Source organism: Telmatherina bonti (assembly GCF_933228915.1).
Source record: "Telmatherina bonti genome assembly, chromosome: 16".
Lineage (NCBI taxonomy): Eukaryota > Metazoa > Chordata > Actinopteri > Atheriniformes > Telmatherinidae > Telmatherina > Telmatherina bonti.
In genome coordinates this window covers 21,834,631-21,861,732 of record NC_136614.1, presented here as the reverse complement: position 1 = coordinate 21,861,732, position 27,102 = coordinate 21,834,631, and the positions used below count along the sequence as shown (strand labels likewise).

General features: G+C 38.7%; 1 protein-coding gene across 4 annotated transcripts; it reads right to left on the bottom strand.

Moving 5' to 3' along the window:
* Positions 1 to 130: 130 nt before the first annotated feature.
* On the bottom strand, positions 131 to 25,439 carry ppp1r13bb (protein phosphatase 1, regulatory subunit 13Bb). Of its 4 annotated transcripts, none has more exons than XM_079255313.1 (19): positions 25,118 to 25,439; positions 24,727 to 24,879; positions 17,296 to 17,443; positions 16,002 to 16,121; positions 15,460 to 15,530; positions 11,022 to 11,123; positions 8,630 to 8,804; positions 8,240 to 8,439; positions 7,985 to 8,149; positions 7,558 to 7,750; positions 6,859 to 6,987; positions 5,043 to 5,152; positions 4,426 to 4,876; positions 3,529 to 4,319; positions 3,307 to 3,444; positions 3,083 to 3,216; positions 2,814 to 2,980; positions 2,473 to 2,672; positions 131 to 1,210 (listed from the first exon to the last, which is right to left on the bottom strand). In XM_079255313.1, the coding sequence occupies exons 2-19, from the start codon at positions 24,733 to 24,735 to the stop codon at positions 1,169 to 1,171; spliced, it is 3,345 nt and encodes a 1,114-aa protein (XP_079111439.1). In that variant the 5' UTR covers positions 24,736 to 24,879; positions 25,118 to 25,439; the 3' UTR covers positions 131 to 1,168. The 4 variants fall into 4 exon arrangements, with proteins under 4 accessions (XP_079111439.1, XP_079111440.1, XP_079111441.1 ...); XM_079255314.1 differs by having other exon boundaries at positions 5,043 to 5,149; XM_079255315.1 differs by having other exon boundaries at positions 8,009 to 8,149.
* Positions 25,440 to 27,102: the final 1,663 nt, after the last annotated feature.

Sequence of the window (27,102 nt, the reverse complement as noted above, 5' to 3'; positions counted from 1 at the left end):
TTTTAAAGCTGTTGAGTAAGACCCGATTCTTAACGGATTTATGAGGTCACCTAACTCAAAGCCTGTCTGTAAATATTTGGGCTTCATCTCAAATGGTTTTCATATTGAAATCACACAACACAGAATGAACTATTGTCCAAAAGCTCACTTATAATTTATTAATTTTCTTGCCACACATCCACAATAATCCTGCATCCATATTCTGAACAGATATTTAAAAAAAAAAATAAAATAAATAAAAAAAAGAAAAAAAAAGAAAAGAGAATCTACATCTTGCAATATCAGTAAAATGCAATTTATGACAATGTGCGAGATGTTCATCTATAACCACTTTCTTTAATAAATTGGATTTCTTTGACTAGCCTATGCGGGGAACACTCAGAATTTACATTATTTCCCACTCAGATTTTATTTTTTCTTTTATTTTCTGTTCCATGAGAATATCTAGATGGACTTAAACTCCTGGGAGTCATTAATAATTACAAATAGCAGCAAATCAATTGATTATCTCACCTTTAAAAAGATTTTTTTAGGGAGTTAAAGAATTAAAACTTGATTTCATATTAATCTTTGGTGGTTAGGCTATGGTAAGTCTTTTCTGCAATAGTGTCGTTCTTAAGGGGACCAAAGCGGTCTTAAAAAATACTTTGCATCCAATAACTCAAATTACATTTCGCTGACAAAAGTCAGCAGCTTTTCACCCTTAAGATGAACTTCCAGTTATCATACAGAACCATGTAAACCAGTACCTCCGTGGGGAGATGGAGATGACTGAAGTGTGAACACTGCAAGAAATACTGAGACAAGGGATTGCGTTTTATTCTTCAATTCGACATTTGTCGGAACAGTGACAGAGCAATAAGTTGAAAAGTGTGTGTGCGTGTGTGTGGTGTGGAGATGGGAAGGGGCAGCAAAAATTGATTTTTTTTTTTTGTATGTTTTTTTTTTTTTTTAGGAGACTTTGGAGTGCTTGTGTTTGTGTGTGCAGATAAGTATGTGTTGGAGTTTAGTGCCCTCTGCTTCAGAGAGAATGAGTTTGTAAAAGCAAAAAGGCCAGGGAGGGTTATGGCCACAGGGAGAAGATGGAGCACCACACTCCTTTTGTTGTTCTCTGCTCTTGGTTGTGTCACTAGTCCAGCTGTTAGCTGCAGGTCACTGGAGTGAGACACTACGCCAGGGAGCGCTGACGAGGTTTGATTCTAGGATAGAGCTGCAAAGAAAACAGAGGAGACGTGTCTGATTAATTGAATTTGCTCATGTTTGTCACATACTTTGAAAAAGACATTTGACCATTTGTTGTTATGCATTGGTGCAGCTAACAACCAGCTAGTTGGTATATTTAACACATTTCTCTTTTGAGTGAACCTATACATCCCATTATTTGAATTTTTACTTATTTAGTTATTTTGTTGTCATCAAAATACAGAAAATGTATTCTTGTTAAATTCTTAAACTTCAAAATTGTAAACGCAAAGAAGAACAACACTGACATGTAAGGAAAATAAAAAAAGCTGTGGCTAAAATCAAGAAATTCTTAGAATTAATGACACTCCTAAACTTTAATTTAGCAATCCCATATAAACATCGGGTTACACATTTTGCTCTCACCTTTCACTCCTAACATGACATGACTCACACGTGATGCAGTTTGCTGAAACTGATTTTCCTTTGCCATTGGAACAGTATTTCACAAAGATTATAGTTTAGATTAGAAGGTTCTTCTAAATCTAAGTCCTGCTCTTTTGTACTTTTCTTCCAGTCATGGCATCCTGCTTGGTCTGCACCCTGAAGCACTGCCCGGTTAAGGCTGCAGCACACCAGGTCAGCTTGAACCTCTACTTGTCTTGCATTGCGTTTGCTGAATAATCAACATTGACCGTCACATAATTTGGCACAAATCTGGCTCTGTACAGTTCTCGGATACAAGAAAGTCCCTTTTAAAGGAAATGTTAATCTTTGGTGGTTTAAAAATAAATCTGTAGTAACATATTTCATAGAACGTGCATTACTTCACTTGCTCTTAGGAAGTTTCAAAGACAAGAGCACCTATCTGTGATGATCATGAAGCACCCCTTCCCACCAAGCTGTCAGTTTGTAGCTTGAAAATGGTTTGCGTCACATCTTGGAGCACCTTAAATGTTTTATGAATGTGAAACATTTTAAATCATCAGACCTTTGAAACCAAGATTTCTAAATCTTTGGCTAATGTCTTGTGGCTTTTGAAATATTCACTTTGCTTTCTTGCTGCTCTTAAAAAAACTATTCAGTAAAACTACCAAACAACAGTGCTTTCAGTTCCAGTTGTCACTTTGTTTTATGTATCTTTGCAAACTAAATGAATAATTAACTTAAAATCTCTTCTCAAATGTCCTAATTAAGTTAAAAAAAAAAAGGAAAAGAAATCAGAAAAAAACATTTGGCTCATAACGATAACATACATAAGTTTAAAATAGATGATGAAAATGTCCTTACCCCTAGCAGGTTGCGGGGCACGTAGCCCTCATTGTCCTCAAGTTGTGCCCACCACCACTCTGTTTCACTGTCGTCCTGCCGCCGCAGAATGGTGATGGCATCCCCCTCCTTAAAAGACAGCTCATCTGGATTGTGGGCTTCATGGTCCCAGAGTGCATACACTGTCCCTTTGTTCATTACACCTAACTTCTCCTGAACACCTGCACAAAAAAAGTGAAAACAGGCGATTAAAAATCACATTTGAACTGATCATCTTTACATTTTTAAGTTATTAGAACCAAAGCTTTTCCCACATTAGTAAAAGCTCAATTAATATGACTTATTTGTGTACTTTTACTCACCATAAAGAAACTGGGAACACTGGATATAGCCCTCTTCCATCTCCTCACATTTATCTGCTGCTGTCTCCACATCACTGATGGTGCTTGCAAAGATGGCAGCTCCTGACTCAACTAACAATTTGCAGAGATGAACACTGTTGCAGGAAGCAGCGCAGTGAAGAGGAGTCCTACTCAAGTAAACACAATCAGGAAAAGACAGACATGCAGTAAATGAAAAAAAACACAGTAGATATCATTCAGTACTTGTGTTTCAGATAGCTTAGACTCACCATCCGTCACTATCTGCAGCATTAACATTCACACCAAAATCCAGCAGGAACTTGACTATGTGGTGGTGTCCTGCACACACTGCGTTGTGCAGTGGTGTGATACCTTCATCATTAGGAGTGCTTGGGTTCTCAACCTGAGAAAATGAAGAATAACAATGAAAAGATTTATAATTGTGCTTTATGCATGTATAACCAGCACCTATGCATGTAAAGTGATGACATGCCTCATAGATGATCCTTTGGACCAGATCAAACTCTCCCTCCAACGAAGCATCAAGCAGAAGGGCCAAAGGATTAAACTTCACTCGGAAGCCATGACCAGTGCGCTCCGAGTTAGGTTTTTTCAGGTTTGTGCGTTTCTCCTTTAACAATGAAATTAAAAAGCATGAATTAATTTTTTAAAAATTATTAAATGCAACAAACATCTGTTCATATTAGTCTCTCACCAGCTGTTGTGAGACTGCCGTGCCACTTTCCTCTGGAGTACTGACCTCCAGTACAGGGCTGGGCAAAGACACCTCAGAGCCTCCCACGTTATTGTTGCTGTCATCTTCGTCTTCTGGTCCCTCTGCCTGAGAAAGATCTGCAGGTCTTTCTGGTGGTGAGGGCGCTGGCTCATTGTCATTGGCATCAGTGGTAGGAGGCGGAGCCTCAGAGCCCAGTTTCTCTTCCCCTGCTGATAGTGGCAGCAGTGTCTCAGAGAGGAGGTTGCCGTTGTCTGTATCAGCCAGAGAATCACCAACCATATATCCAGGGGGGTTGGCTGGTTGGTAAAATGGTGTTCCACTGCCTGCACCATTACCCCCTGCTGATCCACCCACACCATTCCCCTCTATACCTCCTGCCAGAGTGTTGAATCTCTGGTAAAGCAGTTTCTGGATATTGGGTCCGCTGGGACCCTCTGGTTCTGTGATGGAACTACGCTTCTTGAGCGGCCTTGGAGCGTTGGCCAGCTTTTTGCGGAGCACTTCGAGGTCTGCATCACTTTGGTAGCGCAGCGGGGAATGTACCATAGGCGTTAGCTTTGTTGGGCTGAGAGGTCGTGGGATATTCTCCACACTGGGAGGAGGCGCTGATGGCTCCAGGTGGTGGAAGCTCTCGTGATCATCAAATTCTCCGTCCACAGCATCCTCACTGACAGCCTGACCTTGGAGCAATGGGAAAGCCCCTCCAGCCTGACTGAAAGGCAGAGGTGAGGGGGGTGTCGAGCTGGAGGGTAGAACAGGCTTCCCGTACACTGGAAACAAAAACAAACAAACAAACAGGAGATTAAAGTTCAGTTTACATGTCAGTCATGTTTACAATTAATCAAACTTAATCAGACAAGCTCTGAAATGTCTTACCTGCTTTGACAGCAGGCTTGGGAGGCTGGCTTTTCGGTGCTGCTTGTTGGAGGTACATGTGATAAATGGAGCTGGAGTTCACGGTAGGTGGGCCCTTTCGAGGCGACTGAGGCCGTGATCCTCTGTCTGGTATGAAGGGACGCACCGCCACAGCTGGTGGAGGATCCAAGCGCTCGCTTATTCCAGGAGGGAAAAGTGGAGCATTAGGCTGAAAGGTGGGGCTTGGTGGGACTGAGATGCGCTGCTGTATCTGCTGGGACGATGAGCCCGTAGAAGGGGGGACCCGGGGCCATGCGGGTGCTGGTGGGTTTGGGAGTGGGCGAGGGGGGGGAGCATCTTTCCGGCGCTCCAAGGAGCTGGCTGTGTTTGAAGAGGTGAGGTGGGATCCATAAGGTGGTGGCTGTGGCTTGGTTATGGCAGGGGAGGTCCCAGCAGTTTTGGAGTCTAGCACCTGTAGGAAAAATGCAAAAGGATATTAAAGACTTAAATAATTTAAACAGCAACGCTGTTTGATATAGTTATAAAATTATATATATACATAAAAATAAAAAAAATAAAAAATTTAATCTGCTTTTTAAAAAAAAAAAAAAAAAAAGCAAAGTGAAGGGAAGACATACCTTTTCTGCACTTGGAGTGACAGGTGAGCCTGAGGGAGGGCTCTTGCCCTGGGTATCGGTCCCTGAGTCTCTTCTCTCAGGAGGTTTTAAAGTTGCGCTGGTCTTGCCTACTAAAAAAAAAAAAAATCTAAATTTCACGACTGCAGTGACGTTCTAATAACTTGGCACCGAGAACAAACATGTCATTATGTAGAGCGCTTTTCCACAAATGAAATGATTCTTATTTGATTAAACACATTGTGTGACATATTAGCAAAGGGGTTCAAACACAAGAATATGTATATTTGAAAGGAGGGTTCAGGATTTTCACAAGCTTATCCTATTAAATCAGACACCACAAAGCAACATTTCACCAACTGTTGCTTCTGTGTTTATGTGAAAATGTCCATTATGTTCCTTTTTTGGTATACAAACCACACTACCAGTCATGTTGTTTGGGTAGATGCGTCAACTAGTCGTTTTCATATTGGGAAGATATATTAACTTAGATATCTGCGAACATAAACTAAAACTTGAGGGTGGGAGGGGTAGACCACTGATCAATAGGACAAAAATCCTGAGCCTTTACAACAATGATGGCAATGGACAAATGCATTAGTACTGAAGCTACAGCATTATTATGAAGTCCTGTTATAATTCAGAAACTATTAGTAACAACTGCACATTAAGTAAAAGTTTCAAGTACAGACAGCAAATATTGCCTCAGTTTTCGAGGATAATCAGTGACCTTTTAAAGATTTCACACCTGTGGACAAAATGGATAGGGTAAAAGGAGAGGATGGAAACAGAAAGACAACAGAACAAAAAAGTAGATGCTTTGCGATTTGAAAGAAATCAAAGTCTAATGAGAGATAAGCCGTCATACGGATGTAATGCTGGTGACCACTAAGACACCATTTTTTTTTTAATTTCTTAATTTACAGAACAAGAAAAAAACCCAATGAAACAATGTTAATTTGGCAGTGAGCCAGCATGTACAATATTAGGATCCCCGAAACTGCATACAAGTTAATTAACTTGTACTAAAATTTACTTGTACAATGTACAAGTTAAATTCCATGTGAGAGTTGAAAGCTTCGAGCATTTCTCACAATTTATTTGGTATGAGGATGTTGTATGGAAGTTAGAGTTACAACAGTGAGTCTGGGAATGTTAGGAAATGAAAAAAAATAAAGCAACACGATTATGGCCTGCTTTGCATTTGTATATTCATGAGGCACTCAACAGTGAACCTTCTCAAAAGTGTACGAGCACGCACAGGATCAGCAGTGCTTTTCTAGTTGCTAATGCAGTGAAATGTGCAACATTTCTGCACATAGCAGCAAAATGTTTCTACATGACACCCTGCTACTTTGAAGTCATTAGCCAATCCACTTTATCATAGGAAACACTCCAAATAGATTGACCATATGTACTCTCCCACTGCTGACAGGCAGCGGGGCATTATGATGGCATCTGTCAGCAGTAGTTGGATTCAGTAAGATTCCACAGCTGTGTTTGCTTGTAAGCTTCCTATTGTTCAAGGTCAATGAAGCAAATCATCACCATCCCATCAATTTTGTGAAGTATAAAAATAGGAGCTTATACTTTGACTGGGGAAAGCCCAGTCTTAGCACTATTAACAGGTGAATTGGAGAAATGAGCAATTTATTGGGGTGAAATTAAGATCATACAACTGAGTAGTGACCATTATTCCATATGGGTAGAAGTTGGGTGGAAAAAACCCCCTAAAGCATGCTGAGGATCCTGTGCTACAACCGAGCGACAAGGTTCATTCAGTGCCGTCATTTTGCTTATGCAGCACTTGTGCACTCACGGGACGTGCCGTCAGAGCCAGTGGAGGCTCCAGGGCCCGGGTGTGATTCTGGGAGGGATGGGGGTACCGGGTCCACAACGATGTCTAAATCAGACACTTTCCAAGGGCCGAGAGGCTTTCGCACACCGTCTGCCCAGGGGAAGAGTTTACCCCAAACCCACCCCCATTCAGAGAAGCGACAGAGAGAGAACAGTACAGACACATAAAAAGACCAGGAGAAACAAGGGAGGGAAAAACAGTTTACATAACACAGGAAGAGAGCGAGGTTGGAGAAGAAGGAAAAAGAAGTCACAGAAATTAGGTTCAGGTTGAGAACTAATCAAGAGCTCAGGTTGGGAAAGAAACCGTTTGGACCCAGGAGGAAATGTCCAACTGTTCATCTGATGTGTAGTGATGAGGCTGGATTTATGGTCTGTCTGAACTGCATTTTTCATGGTAAAGTGGTGAAGGACACTCCATTCCACCCAGTATTGTACAAGGGTCATGTGTATCAATCATCTTTATATGACATTCCCATCCACTTCAAGCCAGGATTCATTAGCTGTGCAAGTGAATCTTTTGGATGAATTTGCAGTTCTGACAGACCATAACCACGCTCATAAACATCTCCCTATGAAAATACAGGTTATAGATCTAGTCAAGTTTCGTGTTGTCTCGCATTTCAGGTGACACAATATAATTTTACAGGTTTCAACCAACCTGATTTGGGGCGGCCTTGGTTGGCTTGGTTATTAACACCTAGAGTTTGTGGCTTCAGTGGATCAGGTGGCATGGTGTAGCCCCCATCCTGTCGATTGGGTACAGGAACTTGGATGTATGGCCCAACAGCAGCAACACGACCCATAGTACCAGGATTTGGTTGGGGGGAGGGAGGTCCATTGGCTCTATTTAGCTATAAAAAAAAGACAATTTAAATGTTAAAAGTGAAGAGAAATATGACAGAACTGCCTGCTAATTGGCCTACAAAGCATGTAAGTGAACATAAAAACTTAAAATACTGACATTATTTTATTTGATCTTTAATTGTGCTGTCTAAATTGATTAAACTATAAAAAAAAAAAAAAAATGAAAAGAAAACAAAAAAGAGAGAAAAAAAAAAAGATGTGTTAAGTCGTCCTAGTCTTACAGGAAGGTTCTCTTTTTGACGTGCCTCAGCTTTTTTCTTGTAGAGGCGATCCCGCAGCTCACTGATGCGCTTGTCCATGAGCGTCACTTCCATGTTGCGCTTGTTCAGAAGCTCCTTCTGCTGCTGCAACTTGCTGTTCTGCTCCTGGTTCAATTTGTTCCGGATCTAAAGATGGTGAATGAATTTGTGAACAAAGATAAAATACATACCATCATGAATATATGTAGTGGAATCAGGAAGAACACTGTGCGCTACCTGAAGTTCTTGGTAAAGTTTACGGAGCTCTAGTGCTGCAGCACCGGTTACTTGTCCACCCAGACCAGTCTGTATGCCATTTAGCTTTCCTCTCCGCAGGTCCTCCAGCTGTAGGCTTAGTTGCTCCACCCTCAGAACCGCTGCCTGTAACTCGGCCTGCTTTTCTTGGAACAAGCTGCTAACTTGCTCGATTTCTGCCGCTACATGTGACAAAAAAAAAAAAAAGATGAATCCCAATAGAAAGATAAATGCTATTAAGTAGTCAAACAATGTCATGTGCACCAACAACTGTGATAACAGTGCGCAGTGAATCAATGCTCACAGCTTATTCAAACTGCAAAAACTTGCATAAAAATGCCTACAAATATAGGTAGTTGTAAGTATACTTACACAGGTTGCCGTTGATGACCTTGCTGTAGTCCACCTGACCTCTCATTGCCCGAATCTTCTTGAGCTTTGCCTCCTGGTTCTCCACACGCTCCTTCAGCCTCTGCAGCTTTTCGCTCTCCGACACAGTTTGCTGTTGACGTCGCTCCTGCTGCTTCAGGTAACGCAATCTTTGCTCCTTTACAGGGCAACACAGATATTGATATTAAAACAAACGTGTACACTAAGAATTTATTTAAAGTAAAAAAAAAAAAAAAAAGAGACAACACCTGCATGATGATAAAGCAGCAAGGTAACACCCCAAAGCTTAAAAGATATTACCGAAACAGACATGCTTCAAACTAGGCTAAGTCAGTTTACTGTGTGTAATAAATGATATACTGTGCTGTGTCAAGACGGTCTGAGGGCTGAAGAAAGGGTCAAATGACTTCATCTCTACCCAACTGAGAATTGCTCTAGTTAGGGTCCTAAAATAGGAAATGACAGGCCCAAGTTTCGAAATGCCTGCAGGGCTTTAAGAGGGCCTATTTTTCAGACACCCCAACAAAGGCAGTAAAAGCTCTTTATCTGTAGGTTTACAGTGGCTTCAAATTGCATCAATAATTAGCAAACCAGAGGCACAGAGGTCAGACTGAAACAAAAGTGACAAGGTAGACCGACTGCATGGGGGTCTTCCACTATAACAAAAAAAAAACAAAACAAAAAACCAATGTCAAATCAATACTATGATAAAAATGAATAATTTAAAAAAATATATTAAGAATAACTGAGAAAAATGTATATAAAAGCAAACAGATACTCATATGGGGGGGAAAAAAGATTCCCAATAAGAAGGTAAAATCCTGAAGAGAGCATCCTATGCAATCTGTACAAGTATTCCTATAATGACTGAAGAATAATTCCTGACAGAGCAGACAATCCCTGCACCACGACTCAAGTTGCATACCATTTCATTTGTTACATAAGGGGCTGTCCCCGTTTCGGGTCATGACAGACTATTTGGATGAGACTAATGCATTGGTAGTTCACTTGGCTTCCAACAGAGTTGTCAAAGGATGTGTCCTGAAATTAACTCAACTAATGGCCAGTTTGAAGTTTCCTCAAGTAACTTAATCCTACTTGTCAGCATGGGAACTGGCAGAAGAAAGGAAAACGAAGCCATGCTATTATATTTCACATTTATTCTTTAAAGCACACAAAATAATAAATAACTTAAATTAATTGGTTTAAGCTTGAAAGTTAGGAGTAATTTTGATAACAAGAATTCTGTCTGTTATTAGATGTACTTAAAGATGAAAAACAGTGAAAAAGGGGACAAAGTATTGGCATGTATTCACATAAAACAGACAACACCTAAACAGTGGAAATACTGCGATATAGTAAGTTTTCTCTGCTTCCATCACGTTATAGATTTATAAATCCAAGAGGCAGGACTGACAGACCAAAAGGCTTGTTTGTCCCAGTTTAGATAACTCAACATATTTTTTTCCTCCTCAAAAACAGTAGTTTATAATTTATTGTTGCTTGCCCTTATGTTGGCACTGAATGCTGGCTTTTGTTTCTGCTGACTGCATAAAACTTGTTCCTCCAAGACATTAAAGACTTTCTAATCCATGGCGGACAAAAATAAAATAAATAAAAACAAACTTTAAAAGTCCCAATGCTTCCAAAGTAATAGAAAAGCAAATAAATGGCAATTTAAATCTGGCTCTGTACAGTTCTCAGATACAAGAAAGTCCCTTTTAAAGCAAATGTTAATCTTTGGTGGTTTAAAAATAAATCCGTATTAACATATTTCAAAGAACATGTGGATTACTTCACTTGCTCTTAGGAAGTTTCAAAGACAGGAGCACCTATCTGTGATGATCATGAAGCACCCCTTCCCACCAAGCTTTCAATTTGTAGCTTGAAAATTGTTTCTTTCAGATGACTGGTTTGAACTGGCTTAGAAAAGCTTCAGGGTTGTAGCTAGTAAGTGATTAATAAGCGTTCATCTCTATCGGAAAAATTTAATCCAAACCGGCACGAGAGGGCAACTGTAGTGCAACCCAAAGTGTGGTAGGCATGCAACGATTGGCTGTATATTAACATTTAATCTATGATGAATGTTGGTTAAGAAATTTGTAATGACACTTTTTGAGCACAACACAAATGTGTTGTTGAAGGATTGTCCAGTTAACCTACTTCAATGCTTAAATATTATTTGACAATTTTACAAAATAAACTAGAAACTAAGAATATTTAAGCTTCTACTGAGGCTAACTAAGAAGTTAAACATTACTGCAGGATACTGTTTATTAGCAAAAAAAGAAAAACAGATACTCAGTAAATATTGTGTAATGTTGAATGAGTAGCAAAATAATAATACAGAATTGAAAAGAATGGGAGGTGTTACCTTTGCCACAAGCATCTGCTGCTGAGCCTCGATTTGTTGCTGTTGTCGTGTGGCCATCTCCTGCAGCTCTGACAGCGTGAGCTCCACACGCTGATTCCCCACCTACACAACACACACACACACACAAATTGGTCAAGACTGCAAAATCTGAGCAGAGTGATGTTGATGTTGACACCCCACTGAGATGTTACAAGATTCACTGATGTACAGTGACACAGACATGGGGCAAGGCTTGTAAACCGTTCAAACAATAAGGGTGTGGTCGCTGGTGCTGATGTTTGTTTTCATTCATGAGAGGAAAAAAAAAATCTTGTATTATGCACAAAAGGCTAAAATATTAGGGCTTATCTTCCTTGTACTAAATGCTATTTGATCCAGACGAGGGCATGGCCTGACATTTTGTTTCCACTTCTGAGCTGCTTTGGGCAGGATGACACACTTTAGAGGATATGCTCCTATTCCTCCAGCCTCAACATTTAGCGGCTTTAAGCAAAAGCTATAAAAGCTAAAAGCTGTCTCTGTACTCCAAGAGTTGGTGGCATGAATCTTTGTGACTTTATGTCAATTCTCAGGTAAACGTTTGATGGAGCGTACGTCACAGACAAATCTGAAAGTCATTGAGTGCAGAATAACACATCCAGCCTCCAATGTTACACAAGCTAATAACAATATACAAGAATAAAAATGCTAAATTGAAATACAAACAAAAGCATAAAGCAAAAAGCTTTTTGCTAAAAGGATTTTAATACAAGTCTGACTTCAGTAGCCTTGGGGTTTAAAACAGGAGACTGTGCAACACAAAGACAGCAACTTTCACCTCTTAAAAACACCCTCACTGCGATGGGACATTAAATGTGATGGTTATTCAGTGAGCAGGACATATGAACCAGTGAGGGCAAAGTGCCATTTGGTAGCGAAGGCTTCATATCACATATCATGAGGAAGAGAATACTGAATTGTGACAGCAAAGCTACAACCAGACAAAGATAGATACATCATTGAACCTTGTCCGGCACTTAGGGACATTAGATATCCACTCTTCCTTCCGTCCACGCTGCGCAGAAGACAGAGCTCACCCCACATGTTACGGTTATAATTATCTATTTGCTGTCGAGGATTTTCTTAAAGATGACCTCGATAACAACTAGTGAAACTGAATCAGAGGTGTGGTATATGCTAGATAATCACCATTAAATCCCATATTTATGGTTTACACTGAGAAGGGAAGCTGATGCACCAACAGAAAACACCCACATAGAGACAAACATCACTGGAAGGCTCAGCTGAAAAATCAGGTTGCCAATTAATTTTGTGGTAATCATGTAATTGATTAACAGTTACAAGAGCCAAAGCATCTAAAGTTATTAGAAAAAAGTAAGAAAGAAAAAAAAACCCAAAAAAACACTGTCTAATCCAACAAAGTGTCATCCACTTTCAGGTAACATCTTCCAAGCAAAACATCCGAAAGACCTGCTGCAATATACATGAAAAAGGATTCACCTCAAACAGTTCACCTGAAGTTCTCTCCTTCATCCGGAACAATGTGATGTTCAAAAGGTTGCAGACTAAAGAAGGACTTTCTTGTGTTTGTCTATCTGTGACTCCTGACTGTTGTCAAAAATGGCATCATATGTTTGAATAAACAAAAAGCAGAAAGAGCGAATTCTCCCAGACCTTGCCTTTTGGATGCACAGAAGAAGGAGATGAAGCCAGACATGTCAGAGTGGGTTATGACTGGTTCAGAAAGGGGCCTCTTTACTGGTGAAGAGGTTTTTATTGTTAGAGGCTTACATTGTATAAGTGTATGCATTACAGTTGGACATAATCCTTAACATGTGCATAAATCAACAAAGACAAAACTACTACGCTCTGATCTAACTTGATTTGCAGAGGGAGATATTATTCAGACGTTTCTGAATAAATCATGTTTCATATGCAGAATAATTTCTGCTGTATTATGCAGGGAAGTAACAGGAGTATACAAGTCAAATTTGCCCTCATCTTTTTTGAAGCATCGCCCTCATGACTCAGGGAGCGTTCCCCTACCTGGCATTTGTAAAGATGTCTAGAGATACTCTGAGACGGGAGGGGTTAGGCGAGGCAACTCATCCGAGCCTAAGCTGAGATAGGAGGAGTGGGGGAAGCCGCACGCGCGCACACACACGCACACACGCACCCACACACGCACCCACCCACCCGCCCGCCCGCCCGCACCCACCCACCCACCCACCCACCCACCCACCCACCCACCCACACACACACACACACACACACACACACACACACACACACACACACACACACACACACACACACACACACACACACACACACACACACACACACACACACACACACACACACACACACACACACACACACACACACACACACACACACACACACACCAGTGCTCAAACGCACTCAAGCAACGCCGCATCAATGTCAATTCACTCGAGGGAGAAAGAGACAAACACGCACACACCATCAGATGGAGGGGTTGGACTACACTTTTACATTCCTTGTATATTTTAGACTTTGATAAACGATGGAATAAATAATTTATCCCCAAAACAAACATTTTTTTTGGTCGTCAACACATTGAAATGCTGTAAATACAATTTGTGGAGACAGAAATTGTTATCTGTAAAATCAAAATGCATGCCCTCAGTGCCGAACCCTCTTGAGGTACCTCTGTTTTCTGGGAAGCAGAATCCCTTCAGTGGATTATCAGTTCTTCTTGGTAAAGAAAGTCTCAGGGGCTTGAGCAGCCGCCCGTGGAAAAGCCAAAGGAATGATCCTCTTAGGCAACCATCATATCATTCAACAGACTGACAGATATAATACTCTAAATCAGATATTAGAAAAACTTGGACATAAATGACGACTGACCCTTGAGAGATAATTGGGAGCAGACCATGCAGCTAGCGAAAATCCAGTTTGTCTTTTAGCTTAATGGCATAAAATTTGCAGTGTTGAAACAGATGTTTGGAAAGATACTTTTTAGCTACTCAGTCCAAATTTTAACTGATTGATTATATGTAAAAAAAAAAAAAAAGCTTTGTGGCTTCTGTGCTTAAGGACATTTATGCTGCAATAAAAAAGTCCATTTTCAGCTTTAGATAATGTGATATATAGAGAAAATATAGAGAATATAGAGAAAACTGTATTGTGGATTCAAAAACTTAACCTGTTCCTATTTATTTCTGATGTTTTTCATAGTTTGTTTTATCAGTCTATTAGTTTCTACGTACTTTCTGTATTTTTGCAGCCTGCCTCTGTGTGTTTGTGTGTGAGGCTCACCACATCTTTGTATACTGAGAAAATTAATAGAAGTTTTTTCAGTTGAGACGTGCCCTGATAGCAACAAGAAATGCTTCGCCCTCATTCTGACTTGCATCATATCAAACTGCAGAAAAGTGAATATAGGTGAACTGGTTACCTCTGAATGGCTGTAATAAACATTATAGTCTTCTATAAAAGTAAACAAAATTGTGAAGGAAAAATACTGAATCAGCTGCCTTGGCAAGGGTAAAGGCAAACAGGTGATGTAAAAGAAATCCTTTTTAAAACTTCAAAATAGTAATGGCAAAAGGTCAATAGAGGGCCGCTCTGAAGCTCAAATAGAAAGTCTTCACCTCACAGATGAAGACTTTCCTGTCTGTCATTGAGTAAAGGTCACTATAGCCTATAAAAAGGAGGGAAAAAAAACAACAAAACAGAAACATTATGGCACTGAGGTATAAGAGTACCCAGAAGCTATTCCTTTTTTTTTTTCCACAAACAAAAAACCACACTCCCTCCATCTCCTGCTATGCTGGCTTCTTCCTTTAACCCTTAAGGTTCAATTAGTTACAATTCCTCAACTGCAACACTTTGATAGTGCAAAATCTGGGACAGATGGACAGACAGAGAAAGGATGCTGTGCCAGAGGCTGCTCTTATCAGAGTCATTCACATCTTCTAGGAGACACATCTTAAACTAAAGAGCTGAACATAACTGACCTAACAGGAAAACATACACAATGTCTAGGAATGGAGTAATACTGGAACAACAAGGTCTGGTTTTATACCAGAATCATAATCCTACTATATTCCGAACTTTAATGATTGAGAATAAGTTTAAAACTGTGCTTAATAGGAACAAATAAGTTGGAAGAAAAATCTAAATGTAATGTCTGGATCAATTAAAGACTAAACTACTGTGGACACACTGTGGGTACAGAAGGGGAGCTTCTACTTGAAAAGTTATTCTACTTTTGAAATTTGCTCATAATGTAAAACTTAACACGACTGTGTGTGTGTGTGTGTGTGTGTGCGTGTGTGTGTGTGTGTGTGTGTCTTCTATCAAGATAGTTTATATATGAAAAAAATAATGTCTTTTTTTTTTAAAAAGAAAAAAAAAAAAAAACCAAAAAAAAAAACAACAACTTTCTCACCCCGTTCTCATTGTGCTTCTCTCCTGGATTTCCACCTCTTTGACCAGTTTGATCCTGAGATTGCTGACTCCCTGCAAAAAGAAGGGGGGAAAAAAAAAAATCACAAATTCAGGACATTAAAATGCAACACAGTCAGTCAGGCAACGGCACAAAAGTGCCATTTAAAAAGACAGACACACAAAAGTCTAGATGGGGTAAGCTGTCCTGACTGCAGCCATTGACCATCTGGTTTTTAACAAGTCTTATCCCAGTTTGAGAAATAAGAAAAGCTGTCTGGGCAATTTACATGTGTATCAGCATGAGTGTATCACAGTGCAATAAGAAAAAACAGGCAAAAATGTACAAAGAACCAAAAGATAAAAGACAGCAGACTAAACAATGAATAGATAAACTCAGAGTGACACCAGTGTCCATCACCAAAAGGTCAACCAGAACAATACTCAAGTCTCGTCACATCCACTGCATATGCTGTGGATGCAGTAGCTGCAGCTGTGTCTGTGGAGACACACTACAGAACAGAAAACACTCCACATAATACACACCTTGGTCACTACTCTCAGCTGGCGAATCTTCATGCCGGAGGAAGAACTTGACTTCTTGTTTCCGAGGCCCCCACTTCTGCAGATGTTCATACATCATGTGCTCAAAGGGGATCGCTCGCTCTGAAAAGCAGACGAGTTAAGGAGAGAAGGAACTGGGCGATTAGCTGCAAACTAATTATCCATGAATCCCACAAGTCAAACACAAAATTTGTAGTGCCAGTTGCAAAATGAAGCTCACTGATAGGCTAAATCAATTGTTAGATTCATAGAAATAGTTCATTGTTAATGTGACATAGGTTATTTGTGTTGCCTAGCTTTTTGTCAGAAGGTTACATCAGGCCTTTTTTTTCTTAACTTTAAATGAAAAAAATGGATATTTACTTATTAGTTTAATATGTTTTTTTTTTTTTACTTAAAATTAGAATGATAACAACTCTAGTCTTCCATTTTTCTGATGGTTATCTATTATATTTTCCACACTTTTCTACCATTTATGGGTTGTTTTTTTCAACACAACCTACATCAGCATGGACGGTGTGTGTGTGTGTGAACAATTCACTTCATGCAGAATCAAAAATAAGTTCCAACATCTTAAAAAGAATCCACTGAGATCATTGGGCAACTACAGGAGCCTAACCTCTCTTTTATTGTAAAGGTTATAGTTCAGTATAACTAAAGAGAAGACAAATAACAAGGGTTTCAAAATGTGTTATTACATAACCTGGGATAATAAAGCCCTTGACTTAGATGTTGTTGGGCAGGAAAATGGGTCCTCAGCAGAAAAATGCTGATAACACTGGGTGTGTCACACAGCAAAGTGATGGGTGCAAATCACACAGAACGAGCAGAATCTGTTATGACAGTGCTGTGGACTGTACTGTCTCATGTTCCTGTTTGGCTATGCATTTGTATTCAACATGAATGATCTTACTTGGTAATAGATGCATCTTTCTACTTCATCACTCAGCAAAGTCATGCATGGTCCTGCTGAACACCTGAACTCATTAATAAAAGGTGCGTTTTAAATTAATAACGACAGCTTAGGGCTTTACAAAATGAAATGCATAAAGCCATGCATAAAGAGGAAGTGTCAGGCTCAGCAATTATATGGCCTCAGATGATTTTTTTTTTCTTAAATACACTACTAGACACACTCCCTGTTCTTCCACTGCAACATGATGCAGAATTAGATACAGTTTCATTTTTATAAGACGCTGCTCTCAAGTTTGGGTGATTATAATGCATATCATCAGGCTGTAAAACAAGTAAAGCACAGCATTCCAACACTTCTTACCATTTCCTCTCCAGACCTCAGCCAGATGGCAACCGCTCTCACCGGGCTCTTTGCAGAACTCGACAACATCACGGCACGTCGTCTCAGGCGTGATGGGTACCTCAGACACAGTCTGTTCCCCATCACTGAGGTACACTGTCAATATCATCTGAAAAGGAAACAAAATGGTCAAAAGGCAGAACAAATAATTGTATATGATATTAAAACACTAAAACAGAAGAAATAATAATTTAAAAAAAAAAAAAAAAAAAGAAAATTTAAGAATGAGGTTTAATCCACTCTGGCAAAGCATAAAGTCCAACATGCTGGTGATATGTTTTGCTAGTTTAACTGTTGGTAACTGCACGCCACTGCATGTTTGCCACGTTTATAATTACGGAAGGGAGCATTAATACAAATCAAATGCGTTCACCTGCACTTCTATTAACATACAAACAATTAGGCAATAAACTATACTTCTTTTCAAGTTATTAATCAATACTTTTAATTACTTCACTCAATGGTTGTCTTAAGCACATTTGGCTTCTCCACAAATATATAAAAAAAACAAAACACACACGCAGGTATCCTGGTAACAAATCCATTATATCTAAGCTGAACTTCAAAGGGATTAAACTGCTCCTTTGCACATTTATTTAAAAAGGAAGAGGACAACAACCAAAGGGCCACTACGCAAAATGCTTGCAGTGTGTGTGTGTGTGTGTGTGTGTGTGACCTTTAGACAAATCAATATGGCACGTCATCGCCTGTGATGCTATAAATACATAAAGCAACAAACTACAAAAAAGGGAAAAAAAAAAAAAAAATCAGCAAGCCAACTAGACCCATGTAATGGTCTCGAGTTTGATTTTCTAAAATACAAAATGCTGAATTATCAAGAAGCCTTATTTTCCTCCGACCTAAACAAACTAAGAAATTAAACGTGCCTCTGGACTTTCCCCAACACCCAGACTGACAGTAGCAAAGCACTGACCGACTGTTCATCTTACCCAGCAAAGACTTTTTGGAAAGTTTTGGTTTGCAACATCAAATACTGTACCAAAAAAATATATGAACAGCAGCGCTAAATGATTTACAAATTCCAGCTGTTAATATTTCCACTTCTTACTTCCCTCCACTTTGTTTTTAGCCAAGATGATTTACCAGAGGGGCATAAATGTGTTCCATCATTTATCTGCACTGCTTTCAACTACTTGAGAATAAAAGTAATTTGATAGTTAAAAATTGCTTTTATTTTTGGCCATCTTGCAAAGAAAAAAAAAACAGGCAAACTGCTAATCCTTGTAGTCTTATGTCTATTGAGGTAAAAAAAAAAAAAAAAAAAAAAAACAACTCTACAAAGTTACAAAAATCTACAGCACATGTCATGTTTTCTACTCTTTAGAGTCAGGGTGATTCTCATTGCTTCCAGTGGCACAGATCACTCTGGGGGAGCTGAGATATACCTTCCTGCTTGATACGACAGGCCTCAGTCAATAGAAAAGTAGGACTGTGCGGGTGCACAGGAGCTACAAATCTAATAAAGTGAGTTTTGAAGAGTGGCTCAAAACTAAAAAACGTAAGCTGTGTTTTAACATCCATCATTTTCATATTAACCAATTGAATAGTGAGTTCAAATTAAAACTGAATCCAATTTTTTGTTCTTGTTATATGAATATGATTTTAAACTCTGTCCTGACAAGGATTTAAAAAAAAAAAAAAAAAAAAAAAGGGGGGGGGGGGGGGGGGGGGGGGTGTCAGCCAGTGCTGTTTTAAAGTTCATCTCTTAAAAACAGTTAGCTTTTCTGGTACTTATTTAAAAATCCAGGAAGAAACAACAGTGTGGCAGCCGTTTCACAGCAGCTTCAGCTCATCAGACCTGGGCAACCATATATGCTTCAATTTTTAAAGATAGCGCTATTTACAGGAGGCCTTGAGAAAAGAAACATTTTCCTCCCATCTGCAAGAGTGAAGGGTCATTTATTGTAAAGACAATAGAAAGAAAAACACACAGTCATCTAATAAACCAACTTTTGCAAATTGAAAAATACTAAAACACCATTATAAGCATGCATACTAGTGAGGTGCAAAACTGTACAGTTTATAGGTGCATTTACAATGCAACGCTTTCTGCCAACGCACATCACCGTCATATATAATTTAGCTTTAGTCACTAAGCTACCTATAGACTATGACTACAGAGGATTCTCTGGGACAAAGTGACTCATGTTTTGTAGCGATACAACCCTATGATTCACTGACATTTTCAGCAGCAGTGTAAATGAACCAATATCATCCCTCGTATTTTGGGGACAGTGTGGCTTCACTCCTGACTAAGAGTCTAAATATCATTGATTTTAAAAAGAAACAGAAAATTAACAAATGCAGAAAAATTAACACACAAACAATAACAACAAAAAAAGAATTTAAAAAAAAAAAAGGGTGCCAACCAAGGCATACTTTATAAATCTGACATACCTGACTCAGTAAAAACCCATTAAAATCTAAACAGATTTCAAGAGGGGGATCTGGATAAGAGGTGTGCAGCACATGTTAATGTAAAAACCAGAAAGTAAAACTATAAAATTGTAAATAGTTACACAGACACAATAAATCAGGAGATAACGTTAACAAATGAAAAATTTAAATTTGAGCATTTCTCAATGCTCTCATTTTTCAAATAAGACGCCGTTATCAGAACAAAAACTATAGACAAATAATGGATGTAATATTTGGATATGATTTAAGAATAGAATCACTGGAAGAAAAACAATGAAAATGGCAAGAATATTTATACATTTTACTATAGCCTTACCCATAATGATGTGCTGCCTGCAGCTTATGTCATAACAAACCCTCAACTAAACAGGTCACACAATCAACCAATCAGCAAATCAGATAGAAATTCATTCAAATTGATGGAAAAAAAACTTGGTGTGTACTAAATTACGATCTCACATAATAAAAAGTTAATTTAAAAAAATACATTAAATGAGGAACTAAACAGAAAACAGCATCTGAAGACCAGTAGAGAAAATACCAACCGCCCTCACTAGGTTGCGTCTGCCCATACTCCTGTTTCTTTTGATCGCCCTACGTTTCCTCTTCATCTCCTTCTTCGGTGGCCGGTGATGCTCCTTTGCCCAAATGGGTCTCTCCTTGGAGAAGCTTACAAGGCCACGTAACACTATGGTCACAAATCTCTTCATCATGGTGCTGCTGCTTTTGCAGTCATGAAACTTAATTGTTATGCCATCCCGAGCAGAGCCCTAAACCCGACAGTGGCACGATCATTAGAAAAGCGCTGCAGAGGAGACTTGGAAGGAAAAAAAAAAAAAAAAAAAAACTAGCTGGATGTGCAGTTCTAGACGGGAGGGGGGGAGAGAGCAAACTAGAGTAAAACAAACAGAGAGAGAGAGAGAGAGAGAGAGCGACAGAGAGGGAGTCAGACAGGGGTGGGTGGGTGTGGGCACGGGAGGTTAACCACAACTGCTTCTATAGAAAAGTGCGCCTGGGGTTTGCTGGTGACTCCCTGCATGTGAGAATAGTTCTGGCACAGCTGTGACAGACTGGAAGGTCTGGGTAAAAAATTTTTTTTTTTTTTTTTTTTTTTTTTTTTTTTTTTTAAATCATGCAAAGACAGGGAAGGAAAGGCTGTGCATCTGAATCCATTCAGATTCTAGAAATCTGTACCAAAACTGAGTAGTGTCTAAAAAAGCCAAACAATACCTGCTAATCTGAAAATCCTTATTGTGAGTCACTAAAAATCCATTTCTTAGCCTTTGGCTTGCAGGGAGATTCACATATGTTTATTAAAAGGAAACCTTGAACAGATCTCCAACAGGATGAGAATAAATTTCATATAAAATCCTTACTTATTCACCATTAAAAGGGCTTTATAAGCAGAATATTATTTGATGAGCAGGAACTTTAACTAAAATGAGAGAAAAACAAAAAACATTGAGCCACAAATATTTAAACAGGAGATTAAAAAAAAAAAAAACAATTAGGCCTATGTATTTCAACATAATCAGGTCTGAAATCAAGCTACTAAGATGAGAGTGGATATTAAATATCAGTGGTTCACATTTACAGCTTCTTTTAGGTTAAAAGTGATTAAAGAAATGAATTATGAAAAATTTAGTAATTTCCTTCGTACTTGGAATAAATTTGTTTTCAATCAAAGAACAATCTATTCTGAATGGCACACATTTGAAGAATATTAGGCATACAAAAGTAGTATTTTTCTGACCATAGACTATTGAGTTATTGTTAAATTAGTTTTGTGTGTCATTTCAATGTGAGGACATGGCAACCATTTCAAATTTCATTCTAAAATGGGCTTGGTCTATCTGCTATCTTTACATCTTAATAAGATGTGGTCACAACATAAACTTCTCAATCCCATCCATTACTACCTGTGCCCACATCTCAATAATCTTATTCCAAAGAATTTTCACACAATTATTCCTCATGCTTTAGTATGTCATGGTCACACAGTATTACAGCGTGTGATGTGTCCATACCACACAGGCTTCATAGTTCTGTTTTTACAAAGACAAAACCATGCTCCGATGGTTTAAGGTCACATGGTTGTTTTCACTGGTTTAGAACACCAAAGAGAAGACGCACGCAGCCAAATTTCCGCTGGATTTGGGTGCTGGATTAATAACAGTCAACGCATAAAAAAATAATAAAAAGGATTTAATTTAGCTGTTGTGATATTTTTGAGCACCAAGCCCTTTTTCAGATTAGTGTTGTTGAAACCTAATGACAGGGAAATGAAAACCTCTAGAGGAGGTCTATGGTCTAATGATCTATCTGTTCTTATTTTCATGACTCCAGTTCATTTTTGCCTTCTGATAATTTCATGGGTTACAATTACCATTTTTTTTGGCTCAGCGTTAGTCTGTGCTATGAAGCAGCATCAAATCAGTTTTGAAGGTCCTGGCTCAATATGAACAGAAATTAATTGATTCTACAGCTTCCATCAGCCATCACAGCATCAACAAGGACTAGTGACCTATTTTTACTGATATCTGCATGCAATAATACCATAGCATTGCTTATTGCATGAGCTCCTGCCAGTCTGGTATAAAGTTTGATTTGTTTTATTTTGATTTCCTTGTTTAAAGAACTAGGCAGGATTTCTAGTTAAGTTTTGTAAAGCAGACATTATTTTCTTGAGTCCTTGCAGTGTTTTTTTTTCCATTCTGAATTGAACTTGCAGAATAGTTATCTTGAACAGTGCACTTTGTTCCTCTGGCATGGTCTTGACTTGGATAATTCCAGGACAAATGACGTGCAACTGTGAGGGTTTAGTGTGACTAGCCAGTGAGACATAAATACATACTGTATATCAAGTTATTCCTAATACTAGTTGACATTCTTGACTAATAGCTAATCAATGTGCTGTAACGCATCAATTTCATTTGAATAAAATGTATCTGCAAGGGAAAAAGTAATTGTATGAATTACATATTAAGTCGAATAACCATAGAAGCAACGCCTTTTATTTTTCACACTTTAACTGGGAATGTATTTGCTTTTGTCATGAAAAGACCACAGGAAAAATACACTGCTGGAGAGAGCAAGAGGAAAGATCCTGAGCTCTGCAAGATTTGAGATGGAGTTAATAAAAAGGATCCTTTTGAATGAAAGCTGACTAATGCACATTAAAAGGACACCATTAAGAAAATCTGATTAATAATGTAAATTCCTACAACCAATAAGAAAAAATAAAATAAAAAATAGCCGTCTTAAACATTCACAAGCTGTGAAATAAATCAATAACTGACTCTTTTCATCTGCTCATACTGGGTTTAGGGGAAAAGCTTAAAAGGAAAACTCCTCTCCAGTCAACCATTTCACTTTTAAAAATGTCATAATATATCTGTGGTCACCTGGTTGGTGTTATTTTAAACTTGTGAGTCAACAAAAATTGAAAAGCAACAATAAGAAGCAATGTTTACTTTTCCTGTAAGTCACGCTCTGCCCAGTTCCACTGTGTGAGATTAATGCCACTTGACAATCCACTCAGCTCTGAAGTTTCCCTTAACAACAGAGCATTAGTCGACGCAGCCACACAGACCTAGATCTGCCAGGGTCTCATTGGCTGATGGAGTCACGCGAGAACCAAATGCCTCGCTGCTTCTCAGCTCCACTGGCCCTTTGACTCTCATAGCTTGTTGATGCCACAGGATACAACTGTCCACAGAGACTCCAGCCCCAGTCAAATCTGAGAACCTGACAACTCCAGCAAACATAGTGACACTTTGTATTCTTAAAAAGCCCCTCTGGGGTTATATTCTATAGCTTTTCTTTTTCTTTCTCTGTCTTTCCTTTCCGCCAAATGAAAACAAAGGACTTTGGGGATAGTGCATTTTTAGCCAATCCAATTTCACCTGCAAATCTGCTGACCAACAACCTCTCGTGATGAGGCGTTATTGAGCATACTGTAAACTCTCTGCATTTGAGTTTATGCCCTTTTTCCTGATGACTGAAAGGAATGTAATAGTGTCTCGCACAATTCATCACTGCATTCTCAGCACTAAAGACAACAAATGCGGTTCAACAAAGCGCAACTCCAGCTCCTATAGAATTTCCACTCAGGTATTCTATTCAATGCAGCACAAAGTGTCTTGAACAATAACATCACAAAAAAAAAACCAATAGATTGAAATATTTAACATGTAGCAACGCCTTCTGTACCAACTACTGTAAGCACAGCAATCAATGTTCAGCCCTTTTACAACTTTTTTAAATGTGATTTTGTGTAAAGAATACAGAGTAAATTGCCCACCTTATCATGAAATGTAGTAAAGCTCTATTTAACTAAATAACAAGGATGGTCTTCATAACTTTAAAACAGGTTTAATTAAAAAAAGATAAAATATGATTAAATGAGATAGAAATAGTTAAAAACAGAGATGTTTCACAAACCACCGACAGGTCTGCAATGCTTTAATGATTGTAACAGTAAAAAAAATAAAATTAAATTAAAAAATAAATAAATAAAAAATAAAATAAAATAAAAAAGCATTTAGGCCACAAAGTTAGTTAGATATTTTATTTCTGACATCATCACACTAATAGATCAGTCAAACTGCAGTTTTTTAAAAAAATCTTTATAGTGTTGGTGGTGAGAGGGATAATGCAATTTCAGTCTATGCATAGTAACGACTCAGATTGTGTCCACCTTCAGCACCTTTGTGGTTTCACGTTAAAATCAGATCCCTCTCTGTCTATAAGATCTTTACACAGCAAATCACAAGACATAGAAACCTCCAAACTCATATGGAGAGCATGACACGACATTTTGGCACCGCACGCAGGTTTGATTTTGTGCACAAGTAGAGGGTCAAGTCAATAACCATGAAGGCACTGATCTGAATGAATATATCTGACAACAAATTATTTTATGCATCGAAGGGGAAGTCTGTATGCACTCACCGGCATCATATTGGCAGCTCTGATAGATCAAATCCAGCGTGCATCGGCAATCTGATTCAGGCTAACCCCACTTTTCTTCCAAGGCAAGACCCACCTTGCTAGTAATGGGCTCTGATAACTCCAATGTGACAACCAACAGGGCCTCGGTGCTCTCTGTAGACAAGACAGCAGAATTACTTTCCATACTGACAACATGAGTAGTTTACGCGTACTAGTCGAAATCATTAAACAGGCGTAAAAGGTAATTTAAATCGTCCAGGCGTGGCTCTGAGCAGCTGCTGCTACAAACAAGCTGATGGTTAGCCATTAACTGTTAGCTTGCAACGCAATGCTAAGGCGTGTCAAAAACTAATAACACATTATAGCACATACTAATAATAGTTATACTCACCGATGTCAGAGACGATTCATTGTTTCATCGACTGACTTAACGTTACTGTTAAGGCACGCACGTAACCGAAACAACTGTCAGCAAGCCAGCTAGCGTTATCGCAGGGTATTAGCTGCTTTCAGAGATAGCTAAAGGACCATTCGCTCGCCAATCTCTGAGGTCCTTTAATTTGCATGGGCGACACGGTGCGCCTTTCAAACGAACATAAATGAATACAAGTTCATCCAGATGAACTTACTGGTTTTCTCAAAATTGCAATGAATCATCATTAGCAGACTAGCATTGCTAGCTGTCGAAAATACGAATAGCTGGAAACCAGTTGTTGACGATGCAAGGGGCGGGGCTTCTTCGCGGCGCTACGTCGACGTGGAATGCCAAGAATTTAATACCAACGCCTGTCGCGACAGCGCGTGCGTACAGGCCATGAAGCAGGGCAGGTGACTGATAGTTTATTTTATCAGTCAAAAAATTAGTTTTATTTGAAACAGAGGACACAGCTTGTGACGTAAGAAACCCTCCCTTGGAATTACGTATACTAGAGATATTTTCAGACGTATTTCTTTGGAAATAAAGTTTACTTTACAATGGGTTGGCTTTTCTATTGAAAAAGGATTGAAAAGTGGGAAGAATTGTGAAATAAATGGAAGATCTAATACTTTCCAGGTGACCTGCAAGGAAACCGATAAAGTAATGACTAATAAAAGTTATGGGATCATTTCTTGAAAATCATTTAACTCAATAATATCTTAAACTATTCAGTCTATTTTATTTTCTGGAGCTATCAGTTAACTGAATCATTTTAAGATATAAAGCATAGGGCTTTCACTGAATTTTGTGGGTAATTTTGGTTAGGTTGCTGTATGTACTGTAGCATATGATGGATGCACAATGACATACAACAAATAACTTCAATAAATAGTATTGTTTTTTTTGTTTTTTGTTTTTTTAAGTTTTCCTCTTTTCTTCCCATATTAAAAACTATTTAACAGACTTAAGCCAAACATGCTAATCTCACTTACTATAAAACCGCTGTAACCGCTCTAAATATACATGACTGTTGCTGGACACAGTTCCAAGACTACTAAATGAAACATCATCAAGAAAGCTAGTAAAACATTTCATGTGTGGACCTTTTCCTGTGTCTGATGTTGTGAAAGTGTTTCTTTTGCTTGAGGTCTAAACTTGAGCTGAAATATATAGTCATGAAAGTATGTTTTGAAACCAGTGATAATATTCATGAATAAATTGGAAATACATATTTAGCTATTTAAGATGCTTTGGTTTGACTTGTTGAGTGGACTTTGAACTTTGAGCTTCAAAGTTGAAATTGAGTAAAATGCATATTATTTGTTTGTCACATTCAAAATTTTACAGTCTTGATGTTCTTGACATGGGCGCTAATCCAACCTGAGTCTCAACTCTTTCCAGATCCCAGAGCCAGACGTTTATCTCCTTTGACACAATGGTTGAATTCCAGATCAGTATAAGCTTCAACATACTTGCATATTTCAATGTATGACTTCTTCTCCATTAGTCCTCCAACGATATTATATGCACCCTACACACATTTGAACACCTGCAACACACAATATCACTTTTTTTTGCAAAGTGGCATTTAGGAAAGTAGGGAGAAAAAGCAGTTTGATGCTTACCAATGAGTTAACAAACAAACCGAAACAAAAACAAGTCTTTGTTTCATGTGATAAGGATTGTCGATGCGTGCCGGCCCTTAAGTGTCTGAGTTGTAAATACACTGGTGACATCATGTGGTTCATACAAAGAACTGACATTTTCAGGTAAGAGTTGCATCTCAAGTCACCATTTAAAGTTATTTTTTTTAATAAAGACCATTTTTAAAAAAGGCTTTTTTGCTTTTATGAGTCAGGTAATATATACACTGCTCAAAAAAATAAAGGGAACACTTAAACAACACAATGTAACTCCAAGGCAACCACACTTCTGTGAAATCGAACTGTCCACTTAGG